General features: G+C 44.9%; 1 protein-coding gene across 1 annotated transcript; it reads left to right on the forward strand.

Moving 5' to 3' along the window:
* Positions 1-3,762: 3,762 nt before the first annotated feature.
* On the forward strand, positions 3,763-10,901 carry LOC106840720 (dehydrogenase/reductase SDR family member 2, mitochondrial-like). The gene is made up of 9 exons (XM_070519931.1): positions 3,763-3,774; positions 3,966-4,156; positions 5,794-5,971; positions 6,890-6,991; positions 8,173-8,243; positions 9,069-9,120; positions 9,699-9,833; positions 10,157-10,212; positions 10,523-10,901. Exons 1-9 carry the CDS (start codon positions 3,763-3,765, stop codon positions 10,632-10,634), a joined length of 909 nt encoding a protein of 302 aa, XP_070376032.1. The 3' UTR covers positions 10,635-10,901.
* Positions 10,902-17,507: the final 6,606 nt, after the last annotated feature.

The following is a 17,507-nucleotide window of genomic DNA, read 5'->3' on the forward strand; positions in this document are numbered from 1 at the left end:
TTCCTAGGGATGTGGCACCTGTTTTTGTTGCGATAAATGTCTCAACAGCCAAGAGACATCCAGGAGACAGCCAAGAGAAATGAGACATTGTGCCTTATTTCCAAATTCTGTCCAATTTGCAAAGACTAGTGATTAAGAACAAACCACACTTATGAAGAGGCGGGAGTAAATATAACAGAGTAGATGTCTGCTTTAATAAACAGTTGCTTTAATGTGATTCTCGAAATATAATTATTGAGAAGTTTGTTTTATTCTTTTATAGATATTAGTCCAGTTGTGTTCCACAAGTCAAAGCTAAGTGAAATTCTTTAAAATCTTTTAGTAGGAAATAATTTTAAGTTCAGAGAAAGTGGCAAAAATAGTATGGACAGGTCGCATGTACCCTTCATCTAATATTTCATATTTCTAATGTGTAAGATGGGTGCATCCTCCATAGCGATAGTACAATATCAAAACCATGAAGCTGACAATGATACAATCCACAGAACTTACTCAGATTCCACCAGTATCATATGCACTCATTTGCGTGTGTATGTATAATTCTGGACATTTTCTCACACATAGATTTGCGTAGCCACCACCACAGTTGAGATACAGAATTGTCCCATCACCACAAAGATCCCTCATGCTACCCCTTTATATTCACAGCCATCTGCCTTCCCCAGCCCCATCCCTAACCCCTGGCAACCACAAATCTCTTCTCCATATGTATGATTTTTGTCACTTTGAAAATGCTGTATTAATGGAATCACTCTGTATGTAGCCATGTGGGATTGCCTTTTTTCAGGCAGCATAATTCCCTTAAGATCCATCCAAATTGTCACATGCGTCAGTAGTTTGTTCCTTTTTATTGCTCTGAAGTGTTTTCTCAGACCAACCAATTCTCCAGCATCAGCTGGGTGTCCAAAAAGTCAATTCAGTTGTGACATTAACTAGTTAGTGTCAGACGCCACAGGTTTGAGGGTTCAGCCCCACAAGACTGCCCCTACTGCAGACACGAGTTTCAAGTCCCAGGCCACCTGTGCTTCTGACCAACTGGCTATAAATTGTATATTCCCACAAGCTCTTCCTTGGGTTTGGTAATTTGCTAGAATGTCTCGCAGAATTCAGGAAGATACACTACTTACATTTATGGTTTATTATAAAGGACACAACTCAGGAACAGCCAAATGGAGCTGATGTATAGGGCAGAGTATAGAGGGGTGTGTGTGTGTGTGTGTGTGTGTGTGTGTGTAGTTTCCATGCCCCTTCGGATTCTGGAAGCTATCTGAATCTCATTATCAAGAGCTTTAAGGAGCTCAATCTCCAGCTGTCTTCTCCCCGTCCTGAGGTTGGTGGATGGAGATGAAAGTTCCAACTCTCTAATCACTTGGTCTCTCTGGTGACTGGCCCCATCCTTAGGCTATCTGGGATCCCCACCTTAAGTCACCTTATTAGCATAAACTCAGATGTGATTGAAAGGGACTCATTATAAACACCAAAAACACTCCTATCACTCAGGAATTTCTAAGGGCTCTGGGCCAGTTGCCTAGGACAAAGATTAAATATATTTTTGTATTATATTACGGGATGGATTGTACCATAGTTTGCTGAAGGGCATTTGAGTCATTTCCAGTTTTGGCTAATACAAACAAAACTGCTATAAACATTCATGTACATGATTTTGTGTGGACACATGTGTCCACTTCTCCAGGATAAATGCCCAGTAGTACAATTACTGGGTTATATGGTACGTGTACATTTATTTTGAAAGTTTGAGGGTAGCTAAGACAAGTAGGTAAGTTCTGTGAGCTCAGAGCAATTAGCCTCTCCCTGAAGAGTCAGAGAAGCCAGGATAATTGAGATACTACAATTGCAGACCTTATATTCAGGAGGCTTGGGTTTGAACCTGAGCTTCTCTCTTACTGGTTGTGAGAGATTGAACAATTTATCTCTCTGTGCTTCTGTTTCCAGTTCTGCAAAATGTGGGTAATAACTATCACTACCTCAAAAGGCTATAATGACTATTTAATGAAAAAAAATCATGTAGAGTGCACGGCACTATGCTTAGGACACAACGATCAATAAAGGTGAACTACGTAACAGATGCTATTGGTGTGTCCTGCCTATGTCCCCTCCAGCGCTCACTTTTCTGTACATATCAGCCCCACTTCCAACAGCAATCATGCGTGACTTTTCCTGAAGGTTTCTTTGGCTCCTGGAGCCTGCTTTGTGCACAAGAGGGACAGGCTGGAAGTGCTAAGGAATTAATGCCACTCAAGAGCAGTCCTCAACCAAAGGCTGACAGGAGTTGGAAATAGACCCTGAGAAACAGCTGGTAACCAACTGTTCTGGTTTGCCCAGGACTGAGCAGTTTCCTGGAATGTGTGATAAAACCTACAGTCCTGGGAAACTGGGAAGGTTGGTCACTCTAAGTCACCAGTGCCCTTGCCCTTTGAGGGGGATAACTCTGAAAATCAAAACCATTGTTCAGAGGTCCTCAATGGGATTGAGGGTCAGTGCCCGTAGAGGTAACTCACTTGATAATGAACATTCTGTGGGCTATCTTCCCTTCTGTCTCACTCCCTCCACTCCTCTAACGTTGCTTCCCAGGGCCATCTCCAAAACAACTACTTGCTTTTTTGTTTTTTAAGATACGCTTTTTGGTGAGGAAGATTGGCCCTGAGCTAACATCTGCTGCCAGTCTTCCTTTTTTTTTTAAAACCAGATGGATCTTTTTTTTTTTTTAAAGATTGGCACCTGAGCTAACAACTGTTGCCAATCTTTTTTTTTCTTTCTGCTTTTTCTCCCCAAATCTTCCCAGTATGTAGTTGTATATTTTAGTTGTGGGTCCTTCTAGTTGTAGTATGTGGGATGCTGCCTCAACGTGGCCTGATGAGTGGTGCCATGTCCGTGCCCAGGATCCGAACCAGAGAAACCCTGGGCAGCCGAAGCAGAGCGTGCAAACTTAACCACTCAGCCACGGGGCAGGCCCCCTTCCTTTTTTTTTTTTCCTCCCCAAAGCCCCGGAAGATAGTTGTGTATCCTAATTGTATATCCTTCTAGTTCTTTTATGTGGGATGTTGCCACAGCATGGCTTGATGAATAGTGTGTAGGTCGGCACCAAGATCCAAACTGGTGAACCCCAGGCCGCTGAAGCAGAGCGTGTGAACTTAACCACTACACCAAACACCCAAACAACTAGCTTTTTGAGTGTGCTTCTGAGGTAGTCAACCTAAGACAATTATTGCTCCTTGATTTCCACATAAAAAGGTGAGGAGGTTTGAGATGAAAGACGTAGGTTGAGAAAAAGTTGTTGCAGATATGAGGTGTTGCTGGTGCAGTTACAACTCCACATGGAGCCATGGGATCTTAGGGAAGGCAGGCCTGGACAGTACGGCCGGGGGGTCAGGAGTGGTGAGGGTAGAGGCCCGATGAAAAATTTTGGAAGAAGAGAAGAGTGGCTAGACTTTTATCTACAATTGGGTGAGACTCATTTATGATGAAGCGAAGCAACTTGCTTGTCAGAAATGCCGACAAGTTTAGTATCTCTGATGAGGAGACAGTTGCTATGGCTTCAGGCGGGGAGCTGAGGGAAGAGGAGGTTGCAGCGGACTGGGGAGGCCTCAAGGGCATGGCCCCGGGTGGTTGCAGCAGGCTGGAGAAGAATGGATGCGTGGAGGGAAGTGCAAAGGGGACTCTAAGAAGAATACAGTGAAATTGTTTAGGGTGTGGAGGTGAGTTAGGAAGTATCACTCAGGTATCTAACAGGGGCCCAGCACCATGGCTGGCCATGTGTGTAGCTCACTATGACAGGGAAGCCCATCTTGGGAATAGGTTGTGGAAAGGACACAAGCAGCTCTGTACTTTCCTGGTAAGTTTGAAGGCTAGTGGGACATCCATGAGAGACTTTAGCAGAGCCTGTCTACGGAGGGTGCATGGAGACACAGAGGCTAAAATGGTTCATGATGTGATTGTCTTCCCAGGTTCTTCCCCAGCTCTGGGGCCAGGAGAAGGGAAGCCAGACAGTGACTGCCATGCTCAGGTCTGTGTCATGGACCTTTAGAGGTCTTCATTGCTCCTCAGTCCCTCTCTCAGCAAGAGTGAACAGCAAAAGGGCAGACAGGAGCTGTGCCCTGGCAGAGAAAGTGGCTGTGATCACTGGGTCCACAAAAGGGTGAGTGAACGGGAGTCCCTGGCTGGCATGTGAGCAGGAGATGTTTGTGTTCCCATCTGAGAGCAGGTTTTGCAGGCAATGCCCTTCTCGCGCATCCCTACCTGACGACCCTCACCCGACACAGCTCTGGCACTTACAATTAATTTCAAATCTCAGCATCTCTCCCTAAAACATCTGGTTTCTAAGTTCCAAGACATAGTTGGAAAACCAGCTTCTTCTGAGTCAATCAGAGGGCAGTGTTTCAATCTAGTCTCTGCCACTTACTGGCTGGGTAACTCTAAGATATTGAACTTGTTATCATCATCAGAACAGCTCTCTCTCCCCATCCTTCATACACACATGGCCACGGTCTTTTAGGATCCTGGTCTAATAGGGAGAAGCCAGAGACCTATTTGTCTCTCAGACTCACGTTGACTGCGGAATGTCCACCAACATTCGGGCAACAGGGCGACATCTTAAAACCAGCTCAGAGAGTTTTTATAGATGATCCTCTCCTCATTGTCACACTCCAATGTCCTTCCAATTCCATTCATTATCTAACTGCCACAATGAACCACAGTCTGTAACGAGTCATTACCACAGCCGGAGGAGGGGAGTTTCCTGGTATTGAGTGCTTCAAGGGCACCATCTTCTTTTTGACTTTCATGGTCTAGAACATCACCAGTTTAGACCATTATATTTAGAACTGTTTAATCTTTCCAGATTTCCCAGATCCCCATGTTTGTTTTGTTATGTTTTGTTTTGTTTCTTGAGGAAGTTTAGCCCTGAGCTAACTACTGCCAGTCCTCCTCTTTTTTTGCTGAGGAAGCCTGGCCCTGAGCTAACATCTGTGCCCATCTTCCTCTACTTTATATGTGGGGCGCCTACCACACCATGGCGTGCCAAGCAGTGCCATGTCCGCACCTGAGATCCAAACCGGTGAATCCTGGGCTGCTGAGAAGCGAAACGTGCGAATTTAACCGCTGCGCCACCGGGCCAGTCCGCCCCCATGTTTTAAATCTTCACGAGTGTTTCCAAGACCCAGTCTTCATAACAAATGAATACGTTTAAAACTCCAAGCTGCCCAGATAGTTTATAGAAGATGGGGAAATAGGCCTTCTGCCCGTTATCACAGGGACTCAACCAGTCCCAACCAAGAGTGCTTCAGACCTCCTTAATGGCAGGAGATGGGGGGCGGGGGCAGGTCATGGTTTTCAGCATTGAAAGTTTTAAACTACAGAGCAGAGGAAAGCTGTTAGGCTTAGAGAAAGCGTAACTCATACCAGAGGCCTCTGGCTAGAATGAAGGGAGAAAACGCTGAGCAGTTAAAGATTCTCTACAATTTAGGCTGAGTGCCCAGCAGGTTTACAACTGTGCCAATGGAGCATCACTTCTTAAGAACTCCCTTTAAGAAAATTAATATGAAAACTTTTTCATCTATAAAATAAGATTACTATACATGTAGTTGTGAGAATTAAATGGGGCAGCCTTGGTGAAGGCCTGATATATAGTAACATTCAATAGTTCCTCTTCCCTGCCTGAAAGGATCTGGAGGCAACCCTTGGGCCACACTTTGGAACTCATTTTGTGTGTCATGAACAGGCTCCCGGGAGGAGGTGGAGGGGGGTTGACGCCATCACAGCTGTCTCTGCCCACAGGATCGGCTTCGCCATCGCCCGGCGTCTGGCCCAGGACGGGGCCCACGTGGTGGTCAGCAGCCGGAAGCAGCAGAACGTGGACCGGGCAGTGGCAGTGCTACAGGGGGAGGGGCTGAGTGTGACAGGCACCGTGTGCCACGTGGGGAAGGCCGAGGACCGGGAGCGGCTGGTGGCCACGGTGAGGGGCCACGGGAGTGGGAGAAGACACAGATGGGGACACGCAGGTTTAGCCCAGGCAGGAGGCAGTTGGGGTCTCTAGCATTGATACCTAGGCCAACAACACATGTAGCCCAGGGTAGGGCCCTGCTCAGGGGATAAAACAAATGGACAACCAGATGTGGCCATGAAGAGATGCTCCTGGCAGGAGAGAACTCACATGGTCTAGACTACGGCTTTGCTAGTCTAAGGCTGGGCTGATGACCAGCAGCTGGGCATGACCTGGGAGCTTGCTAGAGACCCAGAATCTCAGATCTCACCAGGGCTGCTGAATGGGAATCTGCATTTAACAAGATCCTAAGGGTTTTGTGTTCCTGTTAATGTGGGAGGAGCACAGCTCTAGCTCACCCCAGATGTTGGGTTGGGGAGCCCACTAGAGTCACAGTCTGGATTAAGAGCTGTTTGTGTGTGACAGTCCTGGAAGGAGTGAGCTGTGAGGCAAAATCTGATGGAGCATGAAATGGGCAGATGCTTGCTGTGGAGAATGGTCCTTGGTATGTGAGACAAAAGGAGGGAGGTTTCCAGAGGGAAGGGAGAAGGGGAAAGGCATTGGTTAGAAACGTAAGAGGTGAGGGAAGGGTCAGAGTGGACACGGGGACATCTGGTGAGTGAAGGTCTGGACTGGTGGGGGCCCAACCACCAAGCATCTTGAAGGAGCAGAAACTTGATGTTTCCAAGGAGGTGAGAAACAAATATTTCACTCACCTCTGGTCTCTGAAGTCTGACCCCACTCCAGAATGGCCTGGACAGGGAGGGGTTAGCTACTTTGCTCTGGGTCGTCAGCCGCCATTGTTCCCAGCCTGGCTGGGGAGAGAGAGAGGTTTCTGGGCACCCTTTACTCTGTTCTTTCACCCCACTTGCTCTTTCACTTCTTTCACAGGCCCTGGAACATTGTGGGGGCGTCGACTTCCTGGTGTGTGTAGCAGGGGTCAACCCCCTGGTGGGGAGCACTCTGGGGGCCAGTGAGCAAGTGTGGAACAAGGTGAGGCCTAGGGTAGGATCTTACGCATCCTATGTGGCTCTCTGTCTACCCGTTTCACATGCATGCATGTGCAGACACACAGACAGTATCTAAGCTCCCACGCCCCGCTGTCACTACTGACTCCGACGGGTGGCAGTTGGAGCTCATCTGGTCAAACTGCCCATCAGTAAGCTCAACAGGCACTGGCCATGCCCAGCCCATGCCAGGCGCCAGCGGCCTCCTCTATGTTGACTCTCCTTGTGCTGATCACTGCTACAAAGTCCTGAGATGCCAGAAAAGATTTCCCAGTCTGTCCATGGCAAAAGGTCTGAGTCTCTCACAGTCTGGACTCACTGGCACCCACTCTGATCCCTTTGGTCTGGTTGTCCCACGGAGCCCCCTCTGGGCTGTCACAGGGATGCCTCACCTGACCACAGACACAGCTGACAAAGGGACCTCCAGCCAGGCTTGCCATCCCTGGCAGAATCCACCGAGCATTCCAGGGGCTCCTGCTGCCCCTGCAGACCCCCTGCCCGTGCTGTCCTGAGGGCCCCCTGAGAGGGGTCAGCACAATCCTGTGGCCCCCTGCACCCCGTCAGCACAGATGGGTCCTGTGGTCAGGGTGAGCCGTTCCCTCCTCATGGAGTCTTCTGCTGAGCATCCCTGCCTTCTCTCCTTACAGATCCTGCGCCATTTCGTTTTGTTAGTTCCCACATTCTGTGGTTTTCCTGATCAAATTCTCAATTCCCTCTCTTCACCCCTCAGCCACACTCAGGCTTTGCTCGGGGGAAAAAAAAACCCTTGTTGTGAACATTTCCTGACGTGGACTAAGTGGTCAGCCTGGATTCCCTTTCCCTCATCCACTCCTCCCTTAAGGCAGTCACTAACAAACCAGTCACCCTGACCTCCTGCCCTGCTCTGTCTCCCCAGCCTCCTCCCTGGAGGGCCGTGTTGACTGGGGCCCACCGTGGGAGGTTTCCTAAGCCACAGATTATTGGTGATTCACCTATGAGCTGGGCAGGACAGGGACCTCCGAATCCTACACATGCCCCTCACACAGAGCAAAGGAGCACAGTGTCCCAGTGCTGGCCACAGTCGCAGGGCTTGGCTCCTGCTCTGGCTGCAGGTCTCCAAGTGACCAGTGAGAGTGGGCACTGAACAGACTGCATCTCTTCCCACCTCTGGATTTGCTCTGATTTCAGATCCTGGACGTGAATGTGAAGGCCCCAGCCCTGCTGCTGAGCAAGCTGCTGCCCCATATGGAGAACAGGAAGTGAGGGCCGGGGAGGGGGGGGGGGGCGTGATGGTGCTTGTGGGCATTGGAGTCTCCATGCGTTGGTCTTTTCTGCCTGTCAGGAAGCACTTGGGCAGGCACCCAGAAAGTGGAGGGTGGCGGGAGAGACGAGAGGTGTGACCTGTGGGAAGTGTTCTCCATCTCCAGACCTACCATTGTCCCCACTGGATGTGACAATTGTGCTGAAGAGAAACATTTGCGGGGGGCAGGAAGGACCTGCCTTCCAGGTTCTCAAAGGACATTTCACCAGCCCTCATTTCCTCGATCTCAGAAGATGCAGGGACTTTGCCCCTGGAGTGGTGGCTGCAGGAAATAGGGTTCAGAATGTAGTCACCTGAAACCCCGCTCTGGCTCCCTAATTCTTGCCCTCCTCTGTGGGCCATCACCTCTTTCCCTCCTGGTCAAAGGCTCTTGCTCCTCCTTCCTCCCCCTGCAGAGCCTGGCTCCTCTGTGTCCGGGGCCACCCAGGGGCAGGCTATGCTGGGACTGCTGGGTGGAGGGCTGACCTCACAGGGGTCTCTACGACACATGAGCATTACTTGGGCTCTGCTCTCCTGGAGCGCTGCTTCTCAGCCTGGCATCCCTGCCCAAGGGATACCACTCTGACTGTGTTTATAGGGTGGCATTCACCTTGCCAGTGACCTTAGTGTCCACTAATTTGGACGTCCAGCTTCTCCCCAGTGTTCCAGATACTCCCCAACCTTCTCTCATGAATCTTGAGCTGGCTTCCTCTTAGCGTGAGCTCATCTGGGCTCTTAGTTGACCTCACCTTTCATCTCCTCCCATCTGTCTTTCTCCTTGCAGGGGCAGCTCTGTGGTTCTGGTCTCATCTATGGTGGCATATGTGCCAGTACCAGTGAGTGTAAAACCCTCTGTGTGGGGCTGGACAAGGGGCAGCTGAGTCTGGTTTCTTGTGAGTCTCCACGGTGAGGTTTGGGGGAACAAGCTGTTGATCCCAGCTATAGAATTAAGATGTGTAACACCAGCATAGCACCCTGACTGCTACAGGTCTGGTATTATAATCTGACTTTGCCATTGTCTGCAACCCAAAGATGTTAAGCCATGTGCCCAGGGTGAGCACAGTCAGTTTGTGGTAGGGCAAGATCTGAGGCCTGGCGTTTCCTAGTTCTGGATTCCTGACTGAATGTTTGAAAGCACAGTGCACCTTTCTCTGTGTCAAGCTTGGATGCACATGGCAGTGACTTCTTGACAATTCTCTAAGCCTAGAGGAGGCCCTCTGTCTCAGCACTTCACTCCCTGAAAATTATTTTGGGGCGGTGAGGGTGGCGAGGGGTGGGGGAAGGAATTGTAGTTTGGGGCTAAAGTCAGCCATATCTTCTTAGTCTGAGACCCAGAGCCACAGCTCCGGCTGGTCAGATAACCTTCCCTCCTCCCAATTCCAGTCCATTTTGTCTACTTCCTTTTCCTTTTCAGAAGCTGGGAGTCTACAACACCAGCAAAACAGCGCTGTTGGGCCTCTGTAAGTCTCTGGCTGTGGAGTTGGCCCCCAAAGGCATCCGAGTGAACTGCCTGGTGCCAGGAATAATCAAGACTGACTTTATCCAAGTGGTGAGGATCACAAACAGCTCCTGCTTCCCACCCCTTGCCCCATGGTCCCCACTGGTCCCTTCCCCGGCCAGACTCCCAAGGGCCACAGAGACAGGACACTTGGGTTAAAGACCCAGCCCGGGCCCATCACTCAGAGGCTCTGCTCTGCAGCCTTTGAAGCAGCCTCTCACTTCCCTGCAGAAGAATGGGGTCTCTTCTGCCCCATCCCTCTCTCCTGAACAGGGCCATCCTCCCACAGGGGCATCGGTCTGCCATGATGCTCTTCCTACCCACCCCTCATCAACAGTCCTTCTCCTAACATTGACTCTGAAATCTTTCCTCAGGAGAAAACGTTGCCATACTTGCTACGTAACTTTAATGAAGTCTATGGACTGCAGCGGTAGGTGGGGCTTGGGGCTTTAACGGTCTGTACTTTGAAGGAAAGTTCAATTTCAGGAAGAGATAGATCCCTGATCTTCTCCCAGTCTACAGGCTGTTCCCTTTGCTGAAGTCTGAGGAGAGCACTGTCCTGGGGCTGGGGGCTGGAGGGTGGGAGTGGTCCTGCTGAGCTCACATGACCTTCTCTGTAGTCTGATTTGACTGGAATCTTGGGAGGTATTGGCCTATACCCTCCTCTGGGCCAGCAGAACCAGAGGTCAGAGGACAACACTGCATGGGCTGCGACCTCAGCTCTGCTCTCTTCTCTTCAGGTTTGGGGAGCCTGAGGAATGTGCAGGGATTGTGTCCTTCCTCTGCTCTTCAGATGCCAGCTACATCTCCGGGGAGAACATCGTGGTGGCCAGCTATTCCCCTAAGCTGTGAAGCAGGCTGGTTAAGAGAGTGGGGCCATGGTCCTTGCAGGAAAACTAGGGGGTTGGTGGGGAATATGGAGGTGAGGAGCCTTAGGGTATCTTTAGGGTCCTGGGTCATATAGGGAAACTTACTCAGGAAATGAGAAGGAAGATGAGATGGTTGAAGCTTTTCATTTGGAAGTAAACACTTGGAAACTTCTAATCTGGGCTCGCTTCTGTTTGGCTAGTGATAGATAAGCAGTTCCCTTGACCTAGAAGCCTCACCCCTGGATTAGTCCCTTCCCTATCACAGTCTGTCATCCCTAAGACTTTTACTTCTCCCTCCCTTCCTTCAGTCCTTTCCCATGACACAGAGCCTAACATGGTTCATGATGTGATTGTCTTCCCAGGTTCTTCCCCAGCTCTGGGGCCAGGAGAAGGGAAGCCAGACAGTGACAATTATTTTATTGAAAGCATGATGGTTTATAACATTGTGTAATTTCGGATGTACATTATTATTTATCAATTTCTGTGTAGACTTCATCGTGCTCACCACCAGTTTAATTTTCATCTGTCGCCGTACATATGGGCCCCTTTACCTCTTTCACCCACCCCCAGGCCCTTTCCTCTCTGGTAACTACTAATCTATTCTCTTTATCCATGCATTTGTTTATGTTCCACATATGAGTGAAATCATGCAGTATTTCTTTTTCTCTGTCTGGCTTATTTCGCTTAACATCATACCCTCAAGGACTATTTGTGTTGTTGCAAGTGGGAAAATTTTGTCTTTTTTAATGGCTGAGTAGTATTCCGTTGTATGTATGTCTGTGTGTGTGTATATATATACCACATCTTCTTTATCCATTCATCCGTAGAAGGACTTGGGTTGTTTCCATGGCTTTGCTATTGTGAATAATGCTGCAGTGAACATAGGAGTGCATAAATCTCTTTGGATTGTTGATTTCAAGTTGTTTGGATAAATACCCAGTAATGGGCTAGCTGGATCATATGGTATTTCTATTTTTAATATTTTGAGAAATCTCCATACTGTTTTCCATAGTGGCTGCACCAGTTTGCATTCCCACCAGCAGTGCATGAGGGTTCCCTTTTCTCCACTTCCTCTCCAACATTTGTTATTGTATGTCTTGGTAATTATAGCTGTTCTGACTGGGGTAAGGTGATATCTCATTGTAGTTTTGATTTGCATTTCCCTAATAATTATTGATGATGAACATCTTTTCATGTATCTGTTGGTCATTTGTATATCTTCTTTGGAAAAATATCTATTCATATCCTCTGCTCATTTTTTGATCGGGTTGTTTGTGGGGTTTTTTTTTTATTGATTTGTGTGAGTTCTTTACATATTTTGGAAATCCACCCCTTGTTGGATATATGATTTGCAAATATTTTCTCCCAGTTGGTGGGTTGTCTTTTTGTTTTGTTCATGGTTTCCTTTGCCTTGCAGAAGCTTTTTGGTCTGATGTAGACCCATTTGTTTATTTTTTCTTTTGTTTCCCTTGACCGAGTAGACATGGTATTCAAAAAGATGCTGCTAAGACCGATGTCAAATAGTGTACCACCTATATTTTCTTCTAGGAATTTGATGGTTTCAGGTCTTACCTTCAAGTATTTAATCCATTTTGAGTTAATTTTTGGGTATGGTGCAAGATAATAGTTTACTTTCATTCTTTTGCATGCGGCTGTCAAGTTTTCCCAACACAATTTATTGAAGAGACTTTCTCCATTGTATGTTCTTGGCTCCTTTGTTAAAGATGAACTGTCCGTAGATGTGTGGTTTTATTTCTAGGCTTTCAATTCTGTTCTGTTGATCTGTGTGTCTGTTTTTCTGCCAATACCATGTTGTTTTGATTACTACAGTTTGTAGTATATTTTGAAGTCAGGGATTGTGATGCCTCCAGCTTTGTTCTTTTTTCTCAGGATTGCTTTGGCTATTTGAGGTCTTTTGTTGTTCCATATAAATTTTAGGATTCTTCATTCTATTTCTGTGAAGAATGTCATTGGGATTCTGATTGAGATTGCATTGAATCTGTAGGTTGCTTTAGGTAGTATGGACATTTTAACTATAGTTATTCTTCCAACCCATGAGCATGGAATATCTTTCCATTTCTTTATGTCTTCTTCAGTTTCTTTCAATAATCTCTCATAGTTGTCACTGTATAGGTCTTTCACCTCTTTGGTTAAGTTTATTCCTAGAATTTTATTCTTTTTGTTGCAACTGTAAATGGGATTATATTCTTGATTTCTCTTTCTGTTACTTTGTTACTGGAGTATAGAAACACCACTGATTTTTGTAAGTTGATTTTGTACCCGGAAACTTTGCTGTAGTTGTTGATTATTTCTAATAGTTTTCTGACAGATTCTTCAGGGTTTTCTATATATAGAACTATTTCATCTGCAAACAGCAAGAGTTTCATTTTTTCCTTTCCAATTTGGATTACTTTTATGTCTTTTTCTTGCCTAATTTTTCTGGCCCAAACCTCCAGTATTATGTTGAATAAGAGTGGTGAGAGGGGGCACCCTTGTTTGTTCCTGTTTTCAGAGGCATGGCTTTCAGTTTTTCCCCATTGAGTATGATATTGGCTGTGTGTTTGTCATATGTGGCCTTCATTATGTTAAGGTGCTTTCCCTCTATACCCATTTTATTGTGTGTGTTTTTTTTTTTAATCATAAATGGATGTTGGATCTTGTCAAATGCTTTCTCTGCATCTATTGAGATGATCCTGTGATTTTTATTGCTCATTTTATTAATGTGGTATATCACATTGATTGATTTGTGGATGTTGAACCATCCCTGTGTCTCTGGTATAAATCCCACTTGATCATGGTGTATGGGCCTTTCAATGTATTACTGATTTGGTTTGCCAGTATTTTGTTGAGGATTTTTGTATATGTGTTCATCAGTGATATTGGCCTGTAATTTTTCTTCTTTGTGTTGTCCTTGCCTGGTTTTGGTATCAGGGTAATGTTGGACTCATAGAATTAATTAGGAAGTGTTCCATCTTCTTCAATGTTTTGGAATAGTTTGAGAAGGATAGGTGTTAAATCTTTGAATGTTTGGTAGAATTCTCCAGAGAAGCCATCTGGTCCTGGACTTTTGTTCTTTGGGAGGTTTTTGATTACTGTTTCAATCTTTTTACTTGCTATTGGTTCATTCAAATTCTCTGTTTCTTCTTAATTCAGTTTTGGAAGGTTGCATGAGTCTAAGAATTTATCCGTTTCTTCTAGGTCATCCAATTTGTGGGCATATAGTTTTTCATAGTATTCTCTTATAATCCTTTGTTTCTGCAGTATCTGTTGTAATTTATCCTCTTTCATTTCTAATTTTATTTATTTAAGGCTTCTCTCTTTTTTTCTTGGTGAGTCCAGCTGAGGGTTTATCAATTTTATCTTCTCAAAGAGACAGCTCTTAGCTTCATTGATCCTTTCTACTGTTTTTTTTTTAGCCTCTATTTCATCTATTTCTGCTCTAATTTTTATCATTTCCTTCCTTCTGCTGACTTTGGGCTTTGTTTGTTCTTCCTTTTCTAGTTCTTTTAGGTGCAGTTTAAGAGTACTTATTTGAGATTTTTCTTGTTTGTTGAGGTGGGCCTCTATTGCTATGAATTTCCCTCTTATAACTGCTTTTGCTGCATCTCATAAGAGTGGGTATGTTGTATTTTCATTTTCATTTGTCTCCAGGTATTTTTTAATTTCTCTTTTGATTTATTCATTGATCCAATGGTTGTTCAGTAGCATGTTGTTTAGTTTCCACATATTTGTGACTTTCCCAGTTTTTCCCTTGTGCTTGATTTCTAGTTTCACAGCATTGTTGCCAGAAAAGATGCTTCATATGATTTCAGTCTTCTTAAATTTATTGTAGCTTGCCTTGTTTCCCAAGATATGGTCTAAGTTTGAGAATAATCCATCCATTCTTGAGAAGAATGTGTATTCTGCTGGTTTTGGATGGATTGCTCTCTATGTATCTACTAACCCCATCTGATCAAGTGTTTCATTTAAATCCACTATTTCTTTGCTGACATTCTGTGTGGATGATCTATCCATTGATGTAAGTGGGGTGTTGAGGTCCCCTACCATTATTGTGTTGCTGTTGATTTCTACCTTTAAGTCTATTAATAGTTGCTTTATGTACTCCGGTGCCCAACTGTTAGATGCATATATATTCATAAGTATTATGTCCTCTTGGTGGAGCGCCCCTTTTCTCATTCTATACTGCCCTTCTTTGTCTCTCGTTGTCTTTTTTATCTTGAAGTCTACTTTGTATGATATAAGTATGGCAGCACCTGCTTTCTTTGGTTTGCCATTCACTTGGAGTATTGTCTTCCATCCCTTCACTCCAAGCCCATGGGTGTATTTAGAGCTGAGATGTGTTTCCTGGAGGGAGTATATTGTTGAGTCTTGTTTTTTAATCCATCCAGCTACTCTGTGTCTCTTGATTGGAGAATTTAATCCATTTGCATTTAGAGTGATTATTGGTATATGAGGGTTTAATACAGTCATTTTATCTTGTGTTTTCGGGTTGTTCTGTTTCTCTGTTTCTCTTCCTTTGTATTTCTGATTGCCATTTCATTTTGGTGGTTTTCTGTGGAGGTTTTCTCAGTTTTCATGAATTGTGGCTCTGCTCTGATTTTTTGGTTGGTGGTTACTGTGAGGTTTGTATAAAAGTTCTCATAGATGAGATAGTCTATTTTCTGATAGCCTCTTATCTCCATTAGCCTAAGCAGGCTCCATCCCTTTCCACTTCCCCTTCTGAGTTATTGTTGTCACAAATTATTCTGTTGTGTTGTGAGTTTTTGACTAAGTTGAAGTGTTTGTAGTTACTTTTGATACTTTCCTTCCCTGTATCTTTTAAATTATAATTGAGTATTTGTTTTCCTGTTTTGATAGAGAGCTGCAGTTTTCTGATTTTGTCTATTTATCTCCTTGCTCAAAGTTTTGTAGACCTTTGCCTTTTTGTTTCTGGTATGAAAGCATCTTTAATCCTTTCTTGTAGAGGAAGTCTAGTGGCAATGAACTCGCTCAGCTTTTGTTTATCTGAGAAAGCTTTTATTTCTCCACCATATTTGAGGATAGTTTTGCTGGATAGAGTATTTTGGCTGAAAGTTTTTGTCTTTCGGTATTTTGAATGTATCATTCCATTCTCTCCTAGCCTGTAAGGTTTCTGTCGAGAAATCCACTGAAAGCCTGATGGGGTTCCTTTGTAGCTTATTTTCCTCCTGCCTTGCTACCCTTAATATTTTTTCTTTGTTGTTGACTTTTGCCAGTTTTACTATTATATGCCTTGGAGAAAGTCTTTTACCATTGATGTAACTAGGTGTTCTGTTAGTTTCATGTATTTGTAGATCTGTTTCCTTCCCCAGGTTTGGGAAGTTCTCAGCTATTATTTCTTTGAATAAGCTCTCTGCTCCTTTCTCCTCTTCTTCTCCCTCTGGAATATCTATAATCCTTATGTTGCTTTTCCTACTTGAGTCAGATATTTCTCAAAGAATTCCTTCATTTTTTAAAAATCTTAGTTCTCACTCCTCTTCCACCTTTAGCAGTTCTACATTTCTATCCTTTAAATCACCAATTCTTTCCTCCATAACATAAGCTCTAGTTTTTAAGGATTATAGATTATTTTCTATTTCATTGATTGTGCTTTTCATATCCAGAATTTCTGCTTTTTTTTTTATATAGTTTCAACCTCTTTGGTGAATAATTCCTTCTTCTCATTAATGTTATTCCTGAGCTCATTGAATTATCTTTCTGACTTTTCTTGTAGCTCATTGAGTTTCTTTAGGACAGCTATTTTGAATTCTCTGTCATTTAGATTGTAATTTCCATGCCTATAGGGTTGGTTTCTGGAGAACTGTAATTTTCCTTCTGGTCTGAATTGTTGCTGTAGTTTCTTGTGGTGTTTGGTGAACTAATCTTTTGTTGGCACATTTGTGGTGGTATTAGTGGTAGGTTCCACCTGCTACAATTAGGGGGAAGCAGGAGCAGTTTCTGATCCAATCCCATCTGCTGGCAGTTGTGGGGGCACTTGTGCTGGCCTGGAGAGCATCAGGGTGCCTGTGTAGATTGTGCTTGGTAGGTGGGGCTTCCTCATGGGGACCTGGCCAGGGCCACTCCTTGGGGCCACACTGTACAGTGGGCTCCCCAACCACTGGGAAAGTGATCATGAGCAGCCTAAGGACTGTGAATACCTCTTCCTACAGTCACCTGGGGCATGTTTCCACTTTCAGGGCACAGTGGTACTATGGGTACTCTCTCTGGGCTAGGAAGCATTTGTGAGCATGCACAGGGCTGCCAGGGAAGGGCAGGGAGTGCTCACCTATCTCGACCACATCCCAGAGGGCCAGTCAATCCACCTTCAGTTGTATAGCTGCATGGGTCTCTCAGGAGTCCTCTTGTGCTGTGTGGGTCTCCAACGTTGGTTAATGAATATTTATTTAGTTATAGTTCATATAGTCATGTTGCTGACATCACTATCTGTAAATGTTTTTAATTAAAATCTCCTCAATTATCCAGTTTGAGAGTATCAAAACTATCATCTTGTTTTCTTTAAAAAAACTATTTAGCTTATTATTTATTATTATTTAGCTTATATACAATAAAACAGATCCATTTCAAGTGAACTTTTTATTGAGTGTTAATAAATTTTTACATACATGTGACCACTACCACAGTTAAAATACAGAACATTTCCATTGCCCACAAAAGTTTTCTTGTGCCCCAGCCCATCTGACATCCCTACTCCCAGCCCAAGGCAACAACTGATGTGTATTCTGTCACTATATATTAGATGTTTTTTTCCTAGAGTTTTATATAAATAGAATCATATACATATACTCTGTATGTCTGGTTTCTTTTGCTCAGTGTAATGCTTTTGAGATTCATCTTTGTT

This window comes from Equus asinus, chromosome 2 (assembly GCF_041296235.1).
Source record: "Equus asinus isolate D_3611 breed Donkey chromosome 2, EquAss-T2T_v2, whole genome shotgun sequence".
NCBI lineage: Eukaryota > Metazoa > Chordata > Mammalia > Perissodactyla > Equidae > Equus > Equus asinus.

What these genes read in the sequence shown, in the direction of transcription:
- LOC106840720 (XM_070519931.1), top strand. An exon ending in ATCACTGGGTCCACAAAAGG is followed by an intron (nt 4,157 to 5,793) that starts GTGAGTGAACGG and finishes CTCTGCCCACAG; the next exon opens with GATCGGCTTCGCCATCGCCC. An exon ending in GAAGTCTATGGACTGCAGCG is followed by an intron (nt 10,213 to 10,522) that starts GTAGGTGGGGCT and finishes TCTTCTCTTCAG; the next exon opens with GTTTGGGGAGCCTGAGGAAT.